Below are 19,234 nucleotides of genomic sequence, written 5' to 3'. Positions count from 1 at the left end.
CTATATAATAACACCAACATACCTATATAATAACCCAACAACATCATCTATATAAAACATAACACAACAACATCTATATAATAACACCATCATCATCTATATAATAACACCATCATCATCTATATAATAACACCATCATCACCTATATAATAACACCAACATCATCGTCTATATAATAACACCATCATCACCTATATAATAACACCATCATCACCTATATATTAACACCAACAGCATTCTCTATATAATAACACCAACAACATCACCTGTATAATACAGCATCAGCATCTATATATAACACCAACACATCACCTATATAATAACACCATCATCATCTATATAATAACACCAACATCACCTATATAATAACACCAACAACATCTATATAATAACACCATCATCATCATCTATATAATAACACCATCATCATCTATATAATAACACCATCATCATCTATATAATAACACCATCATCATCTATATAATAACACCAACAACATCATCTATATAATAACACCAACATCATCATCTATATAATAACACCAACATCATCATCTATATAATAACACCATCATCATCTATATAATAACACCATCATCATCTATATAATAACACCATCATCATCTATATAATAACACCAACAACATCACCTATATAATAGCACCAACAACATCATCTATATAATAACACCAACATCATCATCTATATAATAACACCATCATCATCTATATAATAACACCAACAACATCACCTATATAATAACACCAACAACATCATCTATATAATAACACCAACAACATCATCTATATAATAACACCAACAACATCATCTATACAATAACACCAACATCATCATCTATATAATAACACCAAAATCATCATCTATATAATAACACCAACAACATCATCTATATAATAACACCAACAACATCTATATAATAACACCAACATCATCTATATAATAACACCATCATCATATATATAATAACACCAACATGACCTATATAATAACACCAACAACATCATCTATATAATAACACCAACAACATCTATATAATAACACCAACATCATCTATATAATAACACCATCATCATATATATAATAACACCATCATCACCTATATAATAACACCAACATCATCGTCTATATAATAACACCATCATCACCTATATAATAACACCATCATCACCTATATAATAACACCAACATCATCATCTATATAATAACACCAACAACATCACCTGTATAATAACAGCATCATCATCTATATAATAACACCAACAACATCACCTATATAATAACACCATCATCATCTATATAATAACACCAACATCACCTATATAATAACACCAACAACATCTATATAATAACACCATCATCATCATCTATATAATAACACCATCATCATCTATATAATAACACCATCATCATCATCTATATAATAACACCATCATCATCTATATAATAACACCAACAACATCATCTATATAATAACACCAACATCATCATCTATATAATAACACCATCATCATCATCTATATAATAACACCATCATCATCTATATAATAACACCAACATCATCTATATAATAACACCAACATCATCATCTATATAATAACACCAACATCATCTATATAATAACACCAACATCACCTATATAATAACACCAACAACAACATCTATATAATAACACCAACAACATCATCTATATAATAACACCAACATCATATATATAATAACACCATCATCATCATCTATATAATAACACCAACAACATCACCTATATAATAACACCAACATCATCTATATAATAACACCATCATCACCTATATAATAACAACAACATCATCATCTATATAATAACACCATCATCATCTATATAATAACACCAACAACATCACCTATATAACAACACCAACAACATCATCTATATAATAACACCAACAACATCATCTATATAATAACACCATCATCATCTATATAATAACACCAACAACATAATCTATATAATAACACCAACAACATCATCTATATAATAACACCATCATCATCTATATAATAACACCAACATCATCTATATAGTAACACCAACAACATCATCTATATAATAACACCATCATCATCTATATAATAACACCAACAACATCATCTATATAATAACACCAACATCATCATCTATATAATAACACCATCATCATCTATATAATAACACCAACATCTATATAATAACACCATCATCATCTATATAATAACACCAACTACATCATCTATATAATAACACCAACAACATCATCTATAAAATAACACCATCATCATCATCTATATAATAACAACAACAGCATCATCTATATAATAACACCAACATCATCATCTATATAATAACACCAACATCATCATCTATATAATAACACCATCATCATCTATATAATAACACCAACAACATCCTCTATATAATAACACCAACATCATCATCTATATAATAACACCATCATCATCTATATAATAACACAAACAACATCTATATAATAACACCAACATCATCATCTATATAATAACACCATCATCATCTATATAATAACACCATCATCATCTATATAATAACACCATCATCATCTATATAATAACACCAGCAACATCACCTATATAATAGCACCAACAACATCATCTATATAATAACACCAACATCATCATCTATATAATAACACCATCATCATCTATATAATAACACCATCATCATCTATATAATAACACCAACAACATCACCTATATAATAACACCAACAACATCATCTATATAATAACACCAACATCATCATCTATATAATAACACCATCATCACCTATATAATAACACCAACAACATCTATATAATAACACCAACATCATCACCTATATAATAACACCAACAACATCATCTATATAATAACACCAACAACATCATCTATATAATAACACCAACAACATCTATATAATAACACCAACATCATCTATATAATAACACCATCATCATATATATAATAACACCAACATGACCTATATAATAACACCAACAACATCTATATAATAACACCAACATCATCACCTATATAATAACACCAACATGACCTATATAATAACACCAACAACATCATCTATATAATAACACCAACAACATCTATATTATAACACCAACATCATCTATATAATAACACCATCATCATATATATAATAACACCATCATCACCTATATAATAACACCAACATCATCGTCTATATAATAACACCATCATCACCTATATAATAACACCATCATCACCTATATAATAACACCAACAGCATTCTCTATATAATAACACCAACAACATCACCTGTATAATAACAGCATCATCATCTATATAATAACACCAACAACATCACCTATATAATAACACCATCATCATCTATATAATAACACCAACATCACCTATATAATAACACCAACAACATCTATATAATAACACCATCATCATCTATATAATAACACCATCATCGTCATCTATATAATAACACCATCTTCATCTATATAATAACACCAACAACATCATCTATATAATAACCCCAACATCATCATCTATATAATAACACCATCATCATCATCTATATAATAACACCATCATCATCTATATAATAACACCATCATCATCTATATAATAACACCATCATCATCTATAATAACACCAACAACATCTATATAATAACACCAACATCATCATCTATATAATAACACCAACATCATCATCTATATAATAACACCAACATCATCATCTATATAATAACACCAACATCATCATCTATATAATAACACCAACATCATCATCTATATAATAACACCAACATCATCTATATAATAACACCAACATCACCTATATAATAACACCAACATCATCTATATAATAACACCAACATCATATATATAATAACACCAACAACATCATCTATATAATAACACCAACAACATCTATATATTAACACCAACATCATCATCTATATAATAACACCAACAACATCATCTATATAATAACACCAACATCATCATCTATATAATAACACCAACATCATCATCTATATAATAACACCAACATCATCTATATAATAACACCAACATCATCATCTATATAATAACACCAACAACATCACCTATATAATAACACCAACAACATCATCTATATAATAACACCAACAACATCACCTATATAATAACACCAACATTATCTATATAATAACACCAACAACATCTATATAATAACACCAACATCATCATCTATATAATAACACCATCATCATCATCTATATAATAACACTAACAACATCATCTATATAATAACACCATCATCACCTATATAATAACACCATCATCACCTATATAATAACACCATCATCATCTATATAATAACACCATCATCATCTATATAATAACACCATCATCATCTATATAATAACACCATCATCATCTATATAATAACACCATCATCATCATCTATATAATAACACCAACATCATATATATATATATATATATATATATATATATATATATATATATGTTTGTGTTCCCTTTATTTTTTTGAGCAGTATATATTCATATAACACCAACATCATCAGTTGTTTACAACAAATCAGGAGATGTAAAGATCAATTCCTGATGATTTTGTTGTTATTATATAGATGATATATATAATGTAAAGATCAATTCCAATTCTAACCTTTATGGAAATGAACTTCTATTCATAAAAACCTGATGTTTGAGAAAATATTCCGGTATGTTGTTATGATTATTGCTTTGATGTTTTTAGATGTTATGATTATTGCTTTGTTGTGTTTAGATGTTATGATTATTGCTTTGATGTTTTTAGATGTTATGATTATTGCTTTGTTGTGTTTAGATGTTATGGTTGTGTTATGGTTTATAGTTGTGTTGTTGTGTTTAGATTTTATGGTTTATAGTTGTGTTGTTTTTAGATGTTATAGTTTATAGTTGTGTTGTGTTTAGATGTTATGGTTGTGTTATGGTTGTGTTGTGGTTGTGTTATGGTTGTGTTATGGTTGTGTTATGGTTGTGTTATGGTTGTATTGTGGTTGTTTTGTGGTTGTGTTATGGTTGTGTTATGGTTGTGTTATGGTTGTGTTGTGGTTGTCTTGTGGTTGTGTTATGGTTGTGTTATGGTTGTGTTGTGGTTGTGTTATGGTTGTGTTATGGTTATTGCTGTGTTGTGTACAGATCACCAAGCTGAAGATCGACAGGAACCCATTTGCCAAAGGCTTCAGAGACTCCGGAAGAAACCGGTGAGTTGCACTGGGCTGTGTGTGTGTGTGTGTGTGTGTGTGTGTGTGTATGTGTATGTGTGTGTGTGTGTGTGTGTGTGTGTGTGTGTGTGTGTGTGTGTGTGTGTGTGTGTGTGTGTGTGTGTGTGTGTGTGTGTGTGTGTGTGTGATTGTGTGTGCCCTCAAGCCACTACTCTACAACACAATTAAATTTTACATTTTAGTCATTTAGCAGACGCTCTTATCCAGAGCGACTTACAGTAGTGAATGCGTACATTTCACACGATATCTATGTATACCTGTGTATAGTATTTCTGCCTGCTTGTGTCTCTTCACAGTCCTCACTTTTTCATAAGGTGTATTTTTCCATAAGGTGTATGTATATGACAGTGTGTGTGCATAAATAATATATTCAGTATATATACAGCACCAGTCAAAAGTTTGGACACAGCTACTCATTAAAGGGTTTTTCTTTATTTTGACTATTTTCTACATTGTAGAATAGTAGTGAAGATATTAAAACTGAAATAACACATATGGAATCATGTAGTAACCATAAAAAGTGATAAACAAATCAAAATATATTTTAGATTTTAGATTCATCAAAGTAGCCACCCTTTGCCTTGATGACAGCTCTGCACACTCTTGGCATTCTCTCAACCAGCTTCACCTGGAATGCTTTTCCAACAGTCTTGAAGGAGTTCCCACATATGCTGAGCACTTATTAGCTGCTTTTCCTTCACTCTGCAGTTCAATTCCAAACCATCTCAATTGGGTTGAGGTCGGGTGATTGTGGAGGCCAGGTCATCTGATGCAGCACTCCATCACTCTCCTTCTTGGTCAAATAGCCCTTACACAGCCTGGAGGTGTGTTGGGTCATTGTCCTGTTGAAAAACAAATGATAGTCCCACGAAGCGCAAACCAGATGGGATGGCATATCGCAGCAGAATGCTGTGGTAGTTAAGTGTGCATTGAATAAAAAAAAAAATCACAGACAGCAATTATCTGTTCACCTACTACGTCTCACAAAGATACGGCGGTTGGAACCAAAAATCTCAGATTTGGCCTCATCAGACCATAGGACAGATTTCCAAAAGTCTAATGTCAATTGCTCATGTTTCTTTGCCCAAGCAAGTCTCTTCTTCTTACTGGTGTCCTTTAGTAGTGATTTCTTTGCAGCAATTCGACCATGAAGGCCTGATTTCACGCAGTCTCCTCTGAACAGCTGATGTTGAGATGTGTCTGTTACTTGAACTCTGAAGCATTTATTTGGGCTGCAATTTTTGTGGCAGTTAACTCTATTGAACTTATCCTCTGCAGCAGAGGTAACTCTGGATCTTCCTTTCCTGTGGCGGTCCTCATGCGAGCCAGTTTCCTCATAGCACTTGATGGTTTTTGCGACAGTACTTGAAGAAACTTTCAAAGTTCTTGAAATTTTCCGTATTGACTGACCTTCATGTGTTAAAGTAATGATGGACTGTCATTTTTCTTTGCTTATTTGAGCTGTTCTTGCCATAATATGGACTTGGTCTTTTACCAAATAGGGCTATCTTCTGTATACCACCCCTACCTTGTTACAACACAACTGATTGGCTCAAACGCATTAAGAAGGAAATAAATTCCACAAATTAACTTTTAAAGAGCACACCTGTTAATTGAAATGCATTCCAGGTGACTACCTCATGAAGCTGGTTGAGAGAATGCCAAGAGTGTGCAAAGCTGTCATCAAGGTAAAGGGTGGCTAATTTGAAGAATCTCAAATACAACACATTTTTTTATTTGTTTAACACTTTTTTGTTTACTACATGATTCCATATGTGTTTATTCATAGTTTTGATGTCTTCACTATTATTCTACAATTGTTTTCACATTAGACAATGCACAATACCCAAATCACATTTCCATCATTTCCATCTCTTGTCCAATCAAAAGTGTGATCATTTAAAGAAATCTTTCACAATCATTGATACAAAAACTAAATGTATTGACCAGATATAATTACAACATACAGTACATCAGACTTTACTTTTTTTTAATGGCTTTGGTGCAGTTTTCACCAGTATGTGATACATTTTCACAACTCTTGACAGATCATCAAAAAAAACACACAAAACTGCTCTCAGTTGATGATCACTTAAATGTTTGGTAAAACCTATAGAGGGGGGTACTGTAATACCGTATAGTAGTGTAATACTGTAATACAGTGCATACTGAAAGTATTCAAACCTCTTGACTTTTTCCACATTTGTGACCGACCGCCTTGATTCGGTCTTATGTAGCGAAATTTGAGTGTGTTTTTTTACATTGGATAAAAGTAGAGACTCAGAGCTACAAAATGGTATATCATACACTGCATTTGAGGAAACAATGGGAAAGTAATTCTGCTATGAAAGTTGTTCAACTTGTAAACTCACTTTTTAGTAAATGGCCCCTGAATGTTTTGGTACCTACTGAGAGATCTTCGTTGTCTACACCCATTCAGCCTTGCTGTCACGACTTCCGCCGAAGTTGGTGCCTCTCCTTGTTCGGGTGGCGTTCGGCGGTCGACGTCACCGGCTTTCTAGCTGCCACCGATCTACGTTTCTTTTTCTATGTTGTTCTGTCTTGATTGTACACACCTGGTTCCCATTACATTATAATTTATTCCCTATTTAACCCTCTGGTTCCCACATGGTTTTGTGCGTGTTTGTTCTTTATTTAGTGTTCAAGGCTTCTGTGCGCTGGTGTGTTTTTCCCTGCGTGGAAATCATTGTTGTTTCTTTTCAAGTAAAGTACGTCTCTTACTCAGTTATGTGTCCTGCGCCCGACTCCGTCCTACCGCTGCACACTGACACTTGACACTCGCTCACACCCTCTTAAGCCTTAGCCCCACCCTTCTCTTTAAGGATTCTCATGTGAGTTCATGTGCTAAACAGTGAGCAGTATAGTACAGATTATGCCTAGTTTCTAGTTTCCTAGTTTCTTCACATTTTGTTACATTACAGACTTATTCAAAAATGGATTCCCCCAAAATATCCTGGTCAATCTATGCACAATACACCATAATGACTAAGCAAAAACTGGTTTTTAGAAATTATTGCAAATTTATAAAAAATTAAAAAACTGAAATATCACATTTACATAAGTATTCAGACCCTTTACTCAGTACTTTGTTGAAGCACCTTTGGCAGTGATTACAGCCTCAAGTCTTCTTGGGTATTATGCTACAAGCTTGGCACACCTGTATTTGGGGAGTTTCTCCCATTCTTCTCTGCAGATCCTCTCAAACTCTGTCAAGTTGGATGGGGAGCGTCACTGCCCAGATATTTTCAGGTCTCTCCAGAGATGTTCGATCAGGTTCAAGTCCGGGCTCTGGCTGGGCCACTCAATGACCTTCAGAGACTTGTCCCGAAGCCACTCCTGCGTTGTCTTGGCTGTGTGCTTAGGGTCGTTGTCCTGTCGGATGATGAACCTTCGCCCCAGTCTGAGGTCCTGAGCACTCTGGAGCAGGTTTTCATCAAGGATCTCTGTACTTTGCTCCGTTCATCTTTCCCTCGATCCTGGCTAGTCTCCCAGTCCCTGCTGCTGAAAAACATCCCCACAGCATGATGCTGCCACCACCATGCTTCACCGTAGGGATGGTGCCAGGTTTCCTCCAGGCGTGACACTTGGCATTCAGGCCAAAGAGTTCAATCTTGTATTCATCAGACCAGAGAATCTTGTTTCTCATGGTCTGATAGTCCTTTAGGTGCTTTTGGCAAACTCCAATCGGATTGTCATGTGCCTTTAAAAAATATATATTTCACCTTTATTTAACCAGGTAGGCTAGTTGAGAACAAGTTCTCATTTACAACTGTGACCTGGCCAAGATAAAGCAAAGCAGTGCGACAAAAACAACAACACAGAGTTACACATAAACAAACGTACAATCAATAACACAATAGAAAAATCTAGTGTGCAAATGTAGAAGATTAGGGAGGTAAGGCAATAAATAGACAATAGAGGCAAACTAATTAAATGTTTTACTGAGGAGTGGCTTCCGTCTGGCCACTCTACCATAAATGCCTGATTGGTGGAGTGCTGCAGAGATGGTTGTCCTTCTGGAAAGTTCTCCCATCTCCACAGATGAACTCTGGAAGTCTGTCAGAGTGACCAGCGGGTTAATGGTCACCTCCCTGACCAAGGCCCTTTTCACCCGATTGCTCAGTTTGGCTGGGCAGCCAGCTCTCTAGGAAGATTCTTGGTGGTTCCAAACATCTTCCATTTAAGAATGATGGAGGCCACTGTGTTCTTGGGGACCTTCAATGCTGCAGAAATGTTTTGGTACCCTTCCCCAGATCTGTGCCTCAACACAATCCTGTCTCTGAGCTCTACGGACAATTCCTTCGACCTCAAGGCTTGGTTTTTGCTCTAACATGCACTGTCAACTGTGGGACCTTTTATATAGACAGGTGTGTGCCTTTCCAAATCATGTCCAATTAATTGAATTTACCACAGGTGGACTCCAGTCAAGTTGTAGAAACATCTCAAGGATGATCAATGGAAACAGGATTCAACTGAGCTCAATTTCACATCTCATAGCAAAGGGTCTGAATTCGTATGTTGATAAGGTATTTCTGTTTTTTTATATCGAATACAATTTCTAAAAACCTGTTTTCGCTTTGTCATTAGGGGGTATTGTGGTGTAGATTGAATTTTAAGAAAAGACTGTAACGTAACAAAATATGGGAAAAGTCAAGGGTCTGAATACTTTCCGAATGCCCTGTCTATGCAGCTTACGTAGCAGACACTTTCATCAGTCCGCACGTTTTGGTATTTGACCCCAGTGGGAATCGAACCCATAACTCTGGTGTTGCCAGTTCTCTTATGAACTGAGCCACGTACAGGACCATTACAAGTACAATAAAATACGGGAAAATTCCCATCCAAATGAGTGTACCATTCCTCCTTCAGGCCAAAAAGCTTTTTACACCAGGTGCATGAACAAATGAGGATATTTACTGCGATTTCGATGAGAACCTATGGCCAAATGCTCAAGCCCCTGCTCGATGCAAACTAGAGCCTACTAAACATTATGTTTCTGTCATTTCTTTTATTCTGATTCCATTGTGGAGAAATCTCTTCAATTATCACAGATAAAAATGATAGAAATTTGATGTTCGGTTAATTTTACTGGGTATTGTAATTGTATTGTCTAATGTTACAACAGTGTAATGTACTGTATATTACATTTTTTTGGCATAACTGGTTGTTAAAATGACTAAATTGAGAAGATATCATTCTGTTGTGTTTTGGTGAATAAGTCAATGTTCTCATTTTATTTCACAGAAAACCTACAGTATATGTTGAATCAATGGTAAAAAAAATGTCTACAAACAAAATGAATGCAGATTTCTTTTGAAAACTCCCCAATTTCGTTTTATCCAATTGGTAGTTACAGTCTTGTCTCATCACTGTTACTGGTGTAGCAGGGTGAGGTATAGTGTTGGGGTAGTAGAGTGAGGTATAGTGTTGGGGTAGTAGAGTGAGGTACGGTGGGGGGTAGCAGGGTGAGGTATAGTGGGGGGTACTAGAGTGAGGTACGGTGGGGGGTAGCAGGGTGAGGTACGGTGGGGGGGGTAGTAAGGTGAGGTATAGTGTTGGGGTAGTAGAGTGAGGTATGGTGGGGGGTAGCAGGGTGAGGTATAGTGGGGGGTAGCAGGGGGAGGTATAGTGGGGGGGGTAGCAGGGTGAGGTATAGTGGGGGTAGCAGGGTGAGGTATAGTGGGGGGTAGCAGGGTGAGGTATAGTGGGGGGGTAGCAGGGTGAGGTATAGTGGGGGGTAGCAGGGTGAGGTATAGTGGGGGGTAGCAGGGTGAGGTATAGTGGGGGGTAGCAGGGTGAGGTATAGTGGGGGGGTAGCAGGGTGAGGTATAGTGGGGGGTAGCAGGGTGAGGTATAGTGGGGGGGTATAGCAGGGTGAGGTATAGTGGGGTGAGGTATAGCAGGGTGATGTATAGTGGGGGGTAGCAGGGTGAGGTATAGCAGGGTGAGGTATAGTGGGGTGGTAGCAGGGTGAGGTATAGCAGGGTGAGGTATAGTGGGGTGGTAGCAGGGTGAGGTATAGTGGGGGGGGTAGCAGGGTGAGGTATAGCAGGGTGAGGTATAGCAGGGTGAGGTATAGTGGGGGGGTAGCAGGGTGAGGTATAGTGGGGGGGTAGCAGGGTGAGGTATAGTGGGGGGGGTAGCAGGGTGAGGTATAGTGGGGGGTAGCAGGGTGAGGTATTGTGGGGGGTAGCAGGGTGAGGTATAGTGGGGGTAGCAGGGTGAGGTATAGTGGGGGGGTAGCAGGGTGAGGTATTGTGGGGGGTGGCAGGGTGAGGTTTGGGGGGTTAGCAGGGTGAGGTATAGCAGGGTGAGGTAGCAGGGTGAGGTATAGTGGGGGGGTAGCAGGGTGAGGTATAGCAGGGTGAGGTATAGTGGGGGTTAGCAGGGTGAGGTATAGCAGGGTGAGGTATAGTGGGGTGGTATCAGGGTGAGGTATAGTGGGGGGTTAGCAGGGTGAGGTATAGTGGGGGGTAGCAGGGTGAGGTATAGCAGGGTGAGGTATAGCAGGGTGAGGTATAGTGGGGTGAGGTAGCAGGGTGAGGCATAGTGGGGTGTAGCAGGGTGAGGTATAGCAGGGTGAGGTATAGTGGGGGGGTAGCAGGGTGAGGTATAGTGGGGGGGTAGCAGGGTGAGGTATAGCAGAGTGAGGTATAGTGGGGGGTAGCAGGGTGAGGTATAGCAGGGTGAGGTATAGTGGGGGGGGTAGCAGGGTGAGGTATAGTGGGGGGGTAGCAGGGTGAGGTATAGCAGGGTGAGGTAAAGTGGGGGGGTAGCAGGGTGAGGTATAGCAGGGTGAGGTATAGTGGGGGGGTAGCAGGGTGAGGTATAGCAGGGTGAGGTATAGTGGGGAGTAGCAGGGTGAGGTATAGTGGGGGGTAGCAAGGTGAGGTATAGCAGGGTGATGTATAGTGAGGTATAGCAGGGTGAGGTATAGTGGGGGGTAGCAGGGTGAGGTATAGCAGGGTGAGGTATAGTGGGGGGTAGCAGGGTGGGGTATAGCAGGGTGAGGTATAGCGGGGGGGTAGCAGGGTGAGGTATAGTGGGGGGTAGCAGGGTGAGGTATAGTGGGGGGTAGCAGGGTGAGGTATAGTGGGGGGGGTAGCAGGGTGAGGTATAGTGAGGTGAGGTATAGTGGGGGGATAGCAGGGTGAGGTATAGCAGGGTGAGGTATAGCAAGGTGAGGTATAGTGGGGGGATAGCAGGGTGAGGTATAGAAGGGTGAGGTATAGTGGGGGGGTAGCAGGTTGAGGTATAGCAGGGTGAGGTATAGTGGGGGGGTAGCAGGGTGAGGTATAGTGGTGTGAGGTATAGCAGGGTGAGGTATAGTGGGGGGTTAGCAGGGTGAGGTATAGTGGGGGGTAGCAGGGTGAGGTATAGCAGGGTGAGGTATAGTGGGGGGGTTGCAGGGTGAGGTATAGCAGGGTGATGTATAGTGGGGGGTAGCAGGGTGAGGTATAGTGGGGGGGTAGCAGGGTGAGGTATAGTGGAGGGGTAGCAGGGTGAGGTATAGTGGGGGGTAGCAGGGTGAGGTATAGTGGGGTGAGATATAGCAGGGTGAGGTATAGTGGGGTGAGGTAGCAGAGTGAGGTATAGTGGGGGGTAGCAGGGTGAGGTATAGTGGGGGGGTAGCAGGTTGAGGTATAGCACGGTGAGGTATAGTGGAGGGTAGCAGGGTGAGGTATAGTGGGGGGTAGCAGGGTGAGGTATAGTGGGGTGAGGTATAGCAGGGTGAGGTATAGTGGGGGGTAGCAGGGTGAGGTATAGCAGGGTGAGGTATAGTGGGGGGGTAGCAGGGTGAGGTATAGTGGGGGTAGCAGGGTGAGGTATAGCAGGGTGAGGTATATCAGGGTGAGGTAGCAGGTTGAGGTATAGTGGGGGTAGCAGGGTGAGGTAGCAGGGTGAGGTATATCAGGGTGAGGTAGCAGGGTGAGGTATAGTGGCGGGTAGTAGGGTGAGGTATAGCAGGGTGAGGTATAGTGGGGGGTAGCAGGGTGAGGTATAGTGGGGGGTAGCAGGGTGAGGTATAGTGGGGGGGTAGCAGGGTGAGGTATAGTGGGGGGGTAGCAGGGTGAGGTATATTAGGGTGAGGTAGGGTGAGGTATAGCAGGGTGAGGTAGCAGGGTGAGGTAGCAGGGTGAGGTATATCAGGGTGAGGTAGCAGGGTGAGGTATAGTGGGGGTAGCAGGGTGAGGTATAGCAGGGTGAGGTATATCAGGGTGAGGTAGCAGGGTGAGGTATAGTGGGGGGTAGTAGGGTGAGGTAGAAGGGTGAGGTATAGCAGGGTGAGGTATAGCAGGGTGATGTATAGTGGGGGGTAGCAGGGTGAGGTATTGTGGGGGGTAGCAGGGTGTGGTATATCAGGGTGAGGTATATCAGGGTGAGGTATAGTATGTGATTCTCTGTCTTCATGCTCCTGCGTTATGATTTGTTCATGAAGCCATTTGAAAGTTATTCCCTCGCTATACAGGGCTGGCAGTGGCCAATCAAGCGGCCGGGTTCATGTCCCAAATTACCTCCATGGAGACCAGAGAGGCCAAACCGCTGCAATGCCTGGTGGGAGGGTCCAGAGAGGCCAAACCTCTGCAATGCCTGGTGGGAGGGTCCAGAGAGGCCAAACCGCGTGTTAAGATGTCACGTCCACCGCTGCAATGCCTGGTGGGAGGGTCCAGGGAGGCCAAACTGCTGCAATGCCTGGTGGGAGGGTCCAGAGAGGCCAAACCGCTGCAATGCCTGGTGGGAGGATCCAGAGAGGGAGGGTGTTTTTGTGTGTATAAGTCTGTTTGTGTAGATACACTATGTGGACACCCTTTTAAATGAGTGGCTTTGGCTTTTTCAGCCACACCCGTTGCTGACAGGTGTATAAAGTCGACCACACAGCCACGGATTCTCCGTAGACAAACAATAGCAGGAGAATGGTCTTACTGAAGAGCTCAGTGACTTCCAATGTGGCACCGTCATAGGATGCGACCTTTCCAACAAGTCATGTTATTGTGAAGTGGAAATGACTAAGAGCAACAACGGCTCAGCCGCAAAGTGGTAGACCACACAAGCTCAAAGAACGGGACCGCCGAGTGTTGAAGTAGCTCGTCAGAATCGTCTGTCCTCGGTTGCAACACTCACAACGAGTTCCAAACTGCCTCTGGAAGCAACGTCAGCACAATAACTGTTCGTCTGGAGCTTCATGAAATGGGTTTCCATGGCCGAGCAGCCGCACACAAGCCTCAGATCACCATGCGCAATGCCAAGCGTCAGTTGGAGAGGTGTAAAGCTCACCGCCATTGGACTATGGAGCAGTGGAAATGTGTTCTCTGGAGTGATGAATCACGCTTCACCATCTGGCAGTATGACGGACGGTTTTGGCGGATGCCAGGAGAATGCTACCTGCCCGAATGCATAGTGCCAACTGTAAAGTTTGGTGGAGGAGGAATAATGGTCTGGAGCTGTTTTTCATGGTTCGGCCCCTTAGTTACAACAACCAATTACATTCTAGAAAATTCTGTGCTTCAATCTTTGTGGCAACAGTCTGGGGAAGGCCTTTATCCTGTTTCAGCATTACAATGCCCCTGTGCACAAAGTGAAGTTCATATAGAAATGCTTTATCGAGATCGGTATGGAAGAACTTGACTGGCTCTGACCTCAACTCCATCGAACACCTTTGGGATTAATTGGAACACCTCACTAACACTCTTCTTGCTGAATAACAAACAACAATGGTCCAACAACTAGTGGAAAGCCTTCCCAGAAGATGGGAGGTTGTTACAGTAGCAAAGGGGGGACCAACTCCATATTAATGACCATGATGTTGGGATGAGATGTCGGACAAGCAGGTGTCCACATTCTGTTGGCCACATGGTGAATCTGACACTATGAATGTGTTTGTGGATAATCTAACTGTGTGTGTGTGTGTGTGTTGCAGGATGGGCCTGGAGGTTCTGGCTGAGTCGTATGGGTTCTGGCGTCCTTCTCTCAGAACCATGACGTTTGAAGACATCACTGGAATGAAACAAGGTGACAACGTTTGTGTTAGAAGTAGAAGTTTGTAAAGTTATTGCTACAACAACTTTCTGAGTTAATGTCCATGTCTATAATGATACAGCTGATACTGTCTGTCTATAACGATACATCTGATACTGACTGTCTATAATGATACAGCTGATACTGTCTGTCTATAACGATACATCTGATACTGTCTGTCTATAACGATACAGCTGTTATTGTCTGTCTATAACGATACATCTGATACTGTCTGTCTATAACGATACAGCTGATACTGTCTGTCTATAATGATACAGATGATACTGTCTGTCTATAACGATACAGATGTTACTGTCTGTCTATAACGATACAGATGTTACTGTCTATCTATAACGATACAGCTGATACTGTCTGTCTATAATGATACAGCTGATACTGTCTGTCTATAACGATACATCTGATACTGTCTGTCTATAATGATACAGATGTTACTTTCTGTCTATAACGATACAGCTGATACTGTCTATAACGATACATCTGATACTGTCTGTCTATAACGATACATCTGATACTGTCTGTCTATAACGATACATCTGATACTGTCTGTCTATAATGATACAGCTGATACTGTCTGTCTATAATGATACAGATGTTACTGTCTGTCTATAACGATACATCTGATACTGTCTGTCTATAATGATACAGCTGATACTGTCTGTCTATAACGATACAGCTGATACTGTCTGTCTATAACGATACATCTGATACTGTCTGTCTATAATGATACAGCTGATACTGTCTGTCTATAACGATACAGCTGATACTGTCTGTCTATAACGATACAGCTGATACTGTCTGTCTATAACAATACAGCTGATACTGTCTGTCTATAATGATACAGCTGTTACTGTCTATAACGATACAGCTGAGACTGTCTGTCTATAACGATACAGCTGATACTGTCTTTCTATAACGATACAGCTGATACTGTCTGTCTATAACGATACAGCTGATACTGTCTGTCTATAACGATACAGCTGATACTGTCTGTCTATAACGATACAGCTGATACTGTCTGTCTATAATGATACAGCTGATACTGTCTGTCTATAACGATACAGCTGATACTGTCTGTCTATAACGATACAGCTGTTACTGTCTATAACGATACAGCTGATACTGTCTGTCTATAACGATACAGCTGATACTGTCTGTCTATAACGATACAGCTGATACTGTCTGTCTATAACGATACAGCTGATACTGTCTATAATGATACTGGTGTCTCTGACCCCTGTCTGTCTATAATGACACTGGTGTCTCTGACCCCCTGTCTGTCTATAATGATACTGGTGTCTCTGGCCCCCTGTCTGTCTATAATGATACTGGTGTCTCTGACCCCCTGTCTGTCTGTCTATAATGATACTGGTGTCTCTGACCCCCTGTCTGTCTATAATGATACTGGTGCCTCTGACCCCCTGTCTGTCTATAATGATACTGGTGTCTCTGACCCCCTGTCTGTCTGTCTATATTGATACTGTTGTCTCTGACCCCCTGTCTGTCTATAATGATACTGGTGTCTCTGACCCCCTGTCTGTCTATAATGATACTGGTGTCTCTGACCCCCTGTCTGTCTATAATGATACTGGTGTCTCTGACCCCCTGTCTGTCTGTCTATAATGATACTGGTGTCTCTGACCCCCTGTCTGTCTATAATGATACTGGTGTCTCTGACCCCCTGTCTGTCTATAATGATACTGGTGTCTCTGACCCCCTGTCTGTCTGTCTATAATGATACTGGTGTCTCTGACCCCCTTTCTGTCTGTCTATAATGATACTGGTGTCTCTGACCCACTGTCTGTCTATAATGATACTGGTGTCTCTGACCCCCTGTCTGTCTATAATGATACTGGTGTCTCTGGCCCCCTGTCTGTCTATAATGATACTGGTGTCTCTGACCCCCTGTCTGTCTATAATGATACTGGTGTCTCTGGCCCCCTGTCTGTCTATAATGATACTGGTGTCTCTGACCCCCTGTCTGTCTATAATGATACTGGTGTCTCTGACCCCCTTTCTGTCTGTCTATAATGATACTGGTGTCTCTGACCCCCTGTCTGTCTATAATGATACTGGTGTCTCTGACCCCCTGTCTGTCTAAAATGATACTGGTGTCTCTGACCCCCTGTCTGTCTATAATGATACTGGTGTCTCTGACCCCCTGTCTGTCTATAATGATACTGGTGTCTCTGACCCCCTGTCTGTCTATAATGATACTGGTGTCTCTGACCCCCTGTCTGTCTATAATGATACTGGGGTCTCTGACCCCCTGTCTGTCTGTCTATAATGATACTGGTGTCTCTGACCCCCTGTCTGTCTATAATGATACTGGTGTCTCTGACCCCCTGTCTGTCTATAATGATTCTGGTGTCTCTGACCCTCTGTCTGTCTATAATGATACTGGTGTCTCTGACCCCCTGTCTGTCTATAATGATACTGGTGTCTCTGACCCCCTGTCTGTCTATAATGATACTGGTGTCTCTGACCCCCTGTCTGTCTATAATGATAATGATACTGGTGTCTCTGACCCCCTGTCTGTCTATAATGATACTGGTGTCTCTGACCCCCTGTCTGTCTATAATGATACTGGTGTCTCTGACCCCCTGTCTGTCTATAATGATACTGGTGTCTCTGACCCCCTGTCTGTCTATAATGATACTGGTGTCTCTGACCCCCTGTCTGTCTATAATGATACTGGTGTCTCTGACCCCCTGTCTGTCTATAATGATACTGGTGTCTCTGACCCCCTATCTGTCTGTCTATAATGATACTGGTGTCTCTGACCCCCTGTCTGTCTCTCTGCAGGAGTCCCGGGGTCACATGGAGGTTCATCTCACCTGCTCTCTTCTTCTCCTTGCTCCTCCCCGTTCAAGGTGTGCTCTCTCTCTCCCCTGGACTACACCATCAGCCGACCAACACATGCACACGCGCACAACCTCCATCGCTACGGAAACCCCGCTTCCCCCTTCCCTCTTCCTGCGTTGCGAAGACCGTCAGCTTATGACAGTGATGTATTCTGCTCTCAGATTGGCTACCTGCAACCTGTCCCCCCCCAGGACAGTATCTGCCTCCATTACCCCCAGTACGGTCTCTACGGTTACTCCAACCCCCTTACTCACATCGCAGCCAACCCAGACAAGATGGCGGTTGCTGGTGGCGCTGTGTCCAATCGGAACCCTTTCCTCGGCTCCTCCCCAAGTAGGAACACTGACGGACAGTCTGGGCATGCTCAATGGAGACCAGCAGGCCAACTTCACCGCCCACATGAGCTGAGACATGTTTCTAAAACCTGACCCCTCGATGTTTCTACGGCAACAGGCTGCTGCTCCGTGGAGAGGGTGTGGTGTGGGAATCACCAGCCAATGAGGATTGACGAGACATGTACAGTCCTATGGGGAGAAAGAGAGCGACAGCTTTGGAGACTGTTTGTGTTGAAGAGAGAGAACTACGCTCACTAATGGGATATTGTTATTAGGTACCCGTTGTTGTTATTGATGTTGTTTTTTTCTAAACATCTGATTAAAGGAATAAATGGACACTATGAGATACTGAAACATCTGCAGAGGTCTGGTATAAACAATTCTGGAGACAGACTCCAGTTATAAACAGAGACAGAGAGACAGACTCCAGTTATACACAGAGACAGAGAGACAAACTCCAGTTATAAACAGAGACAGAGAAAGAGAGACAGACTCCAGTTATAAACAGAGACAGAGACAGAGACAGACTCCAGTTACACACAGAGACAGAGAGACAAACTCCAGTTATAAACAGAGACAGAGACAGAGACAGACTCCAGTTATACACAGAGACAGAGACAGAGAGACAGACTCCAGTTATACACAGAGACAGAGACAGAC

The 19,234-nt window shown here is 41.2% G+C and overlaps 1 protein-coding gene across 1 annotated transcript in view; it reads left to right on the top strand.

Moving 5' to 3' along the window:
* LOC115185473 (T-box transcription factor TBX18) overlaps positions 1-18,928 on the top strand; it is a 35,923-nt gene extending 16,995 nt beyond the window's left edge. Inside the window, exons 6-8 of the mRNA XM_029745762.1 lie at positions 5,233-5,297; positions 15,259-15,350; positions 18,180-18,928. Coding sequence (XP_029601622.1) covers positions 5,233-5,297; positions 15,259-15,350; positions 18,180-18,667 — 645 coding nt within the window. The 3' untranslated portion in view covers positions 18,668-18,928. The remainder of the gene's footprint in view (positions 1-5,232; positions 5,298-15,258; positions 15,351-18,179) is intronic.
* Positions 18,929-19,234: the final 306 nt, after the last annotated feature.

This window comes from Salmo trutta, unplaced genomic scaffold (genome assembly GCF_901001165.1).
Source record: "Salmo trutta unplaced genomic scaffold, fSalTru1.1, whole genome shotgun sequence".
NCBI classification, from domain to species: domain Eukaryota; kingdom Metazoa; phylum Chordata; class Actinopteri; order Salmoniformes; family Salmonidae; genus Salmo; species Salmo trutta.
This window is presented reverse-complemented; position numbering and strand designations above follow the sequence as displayed.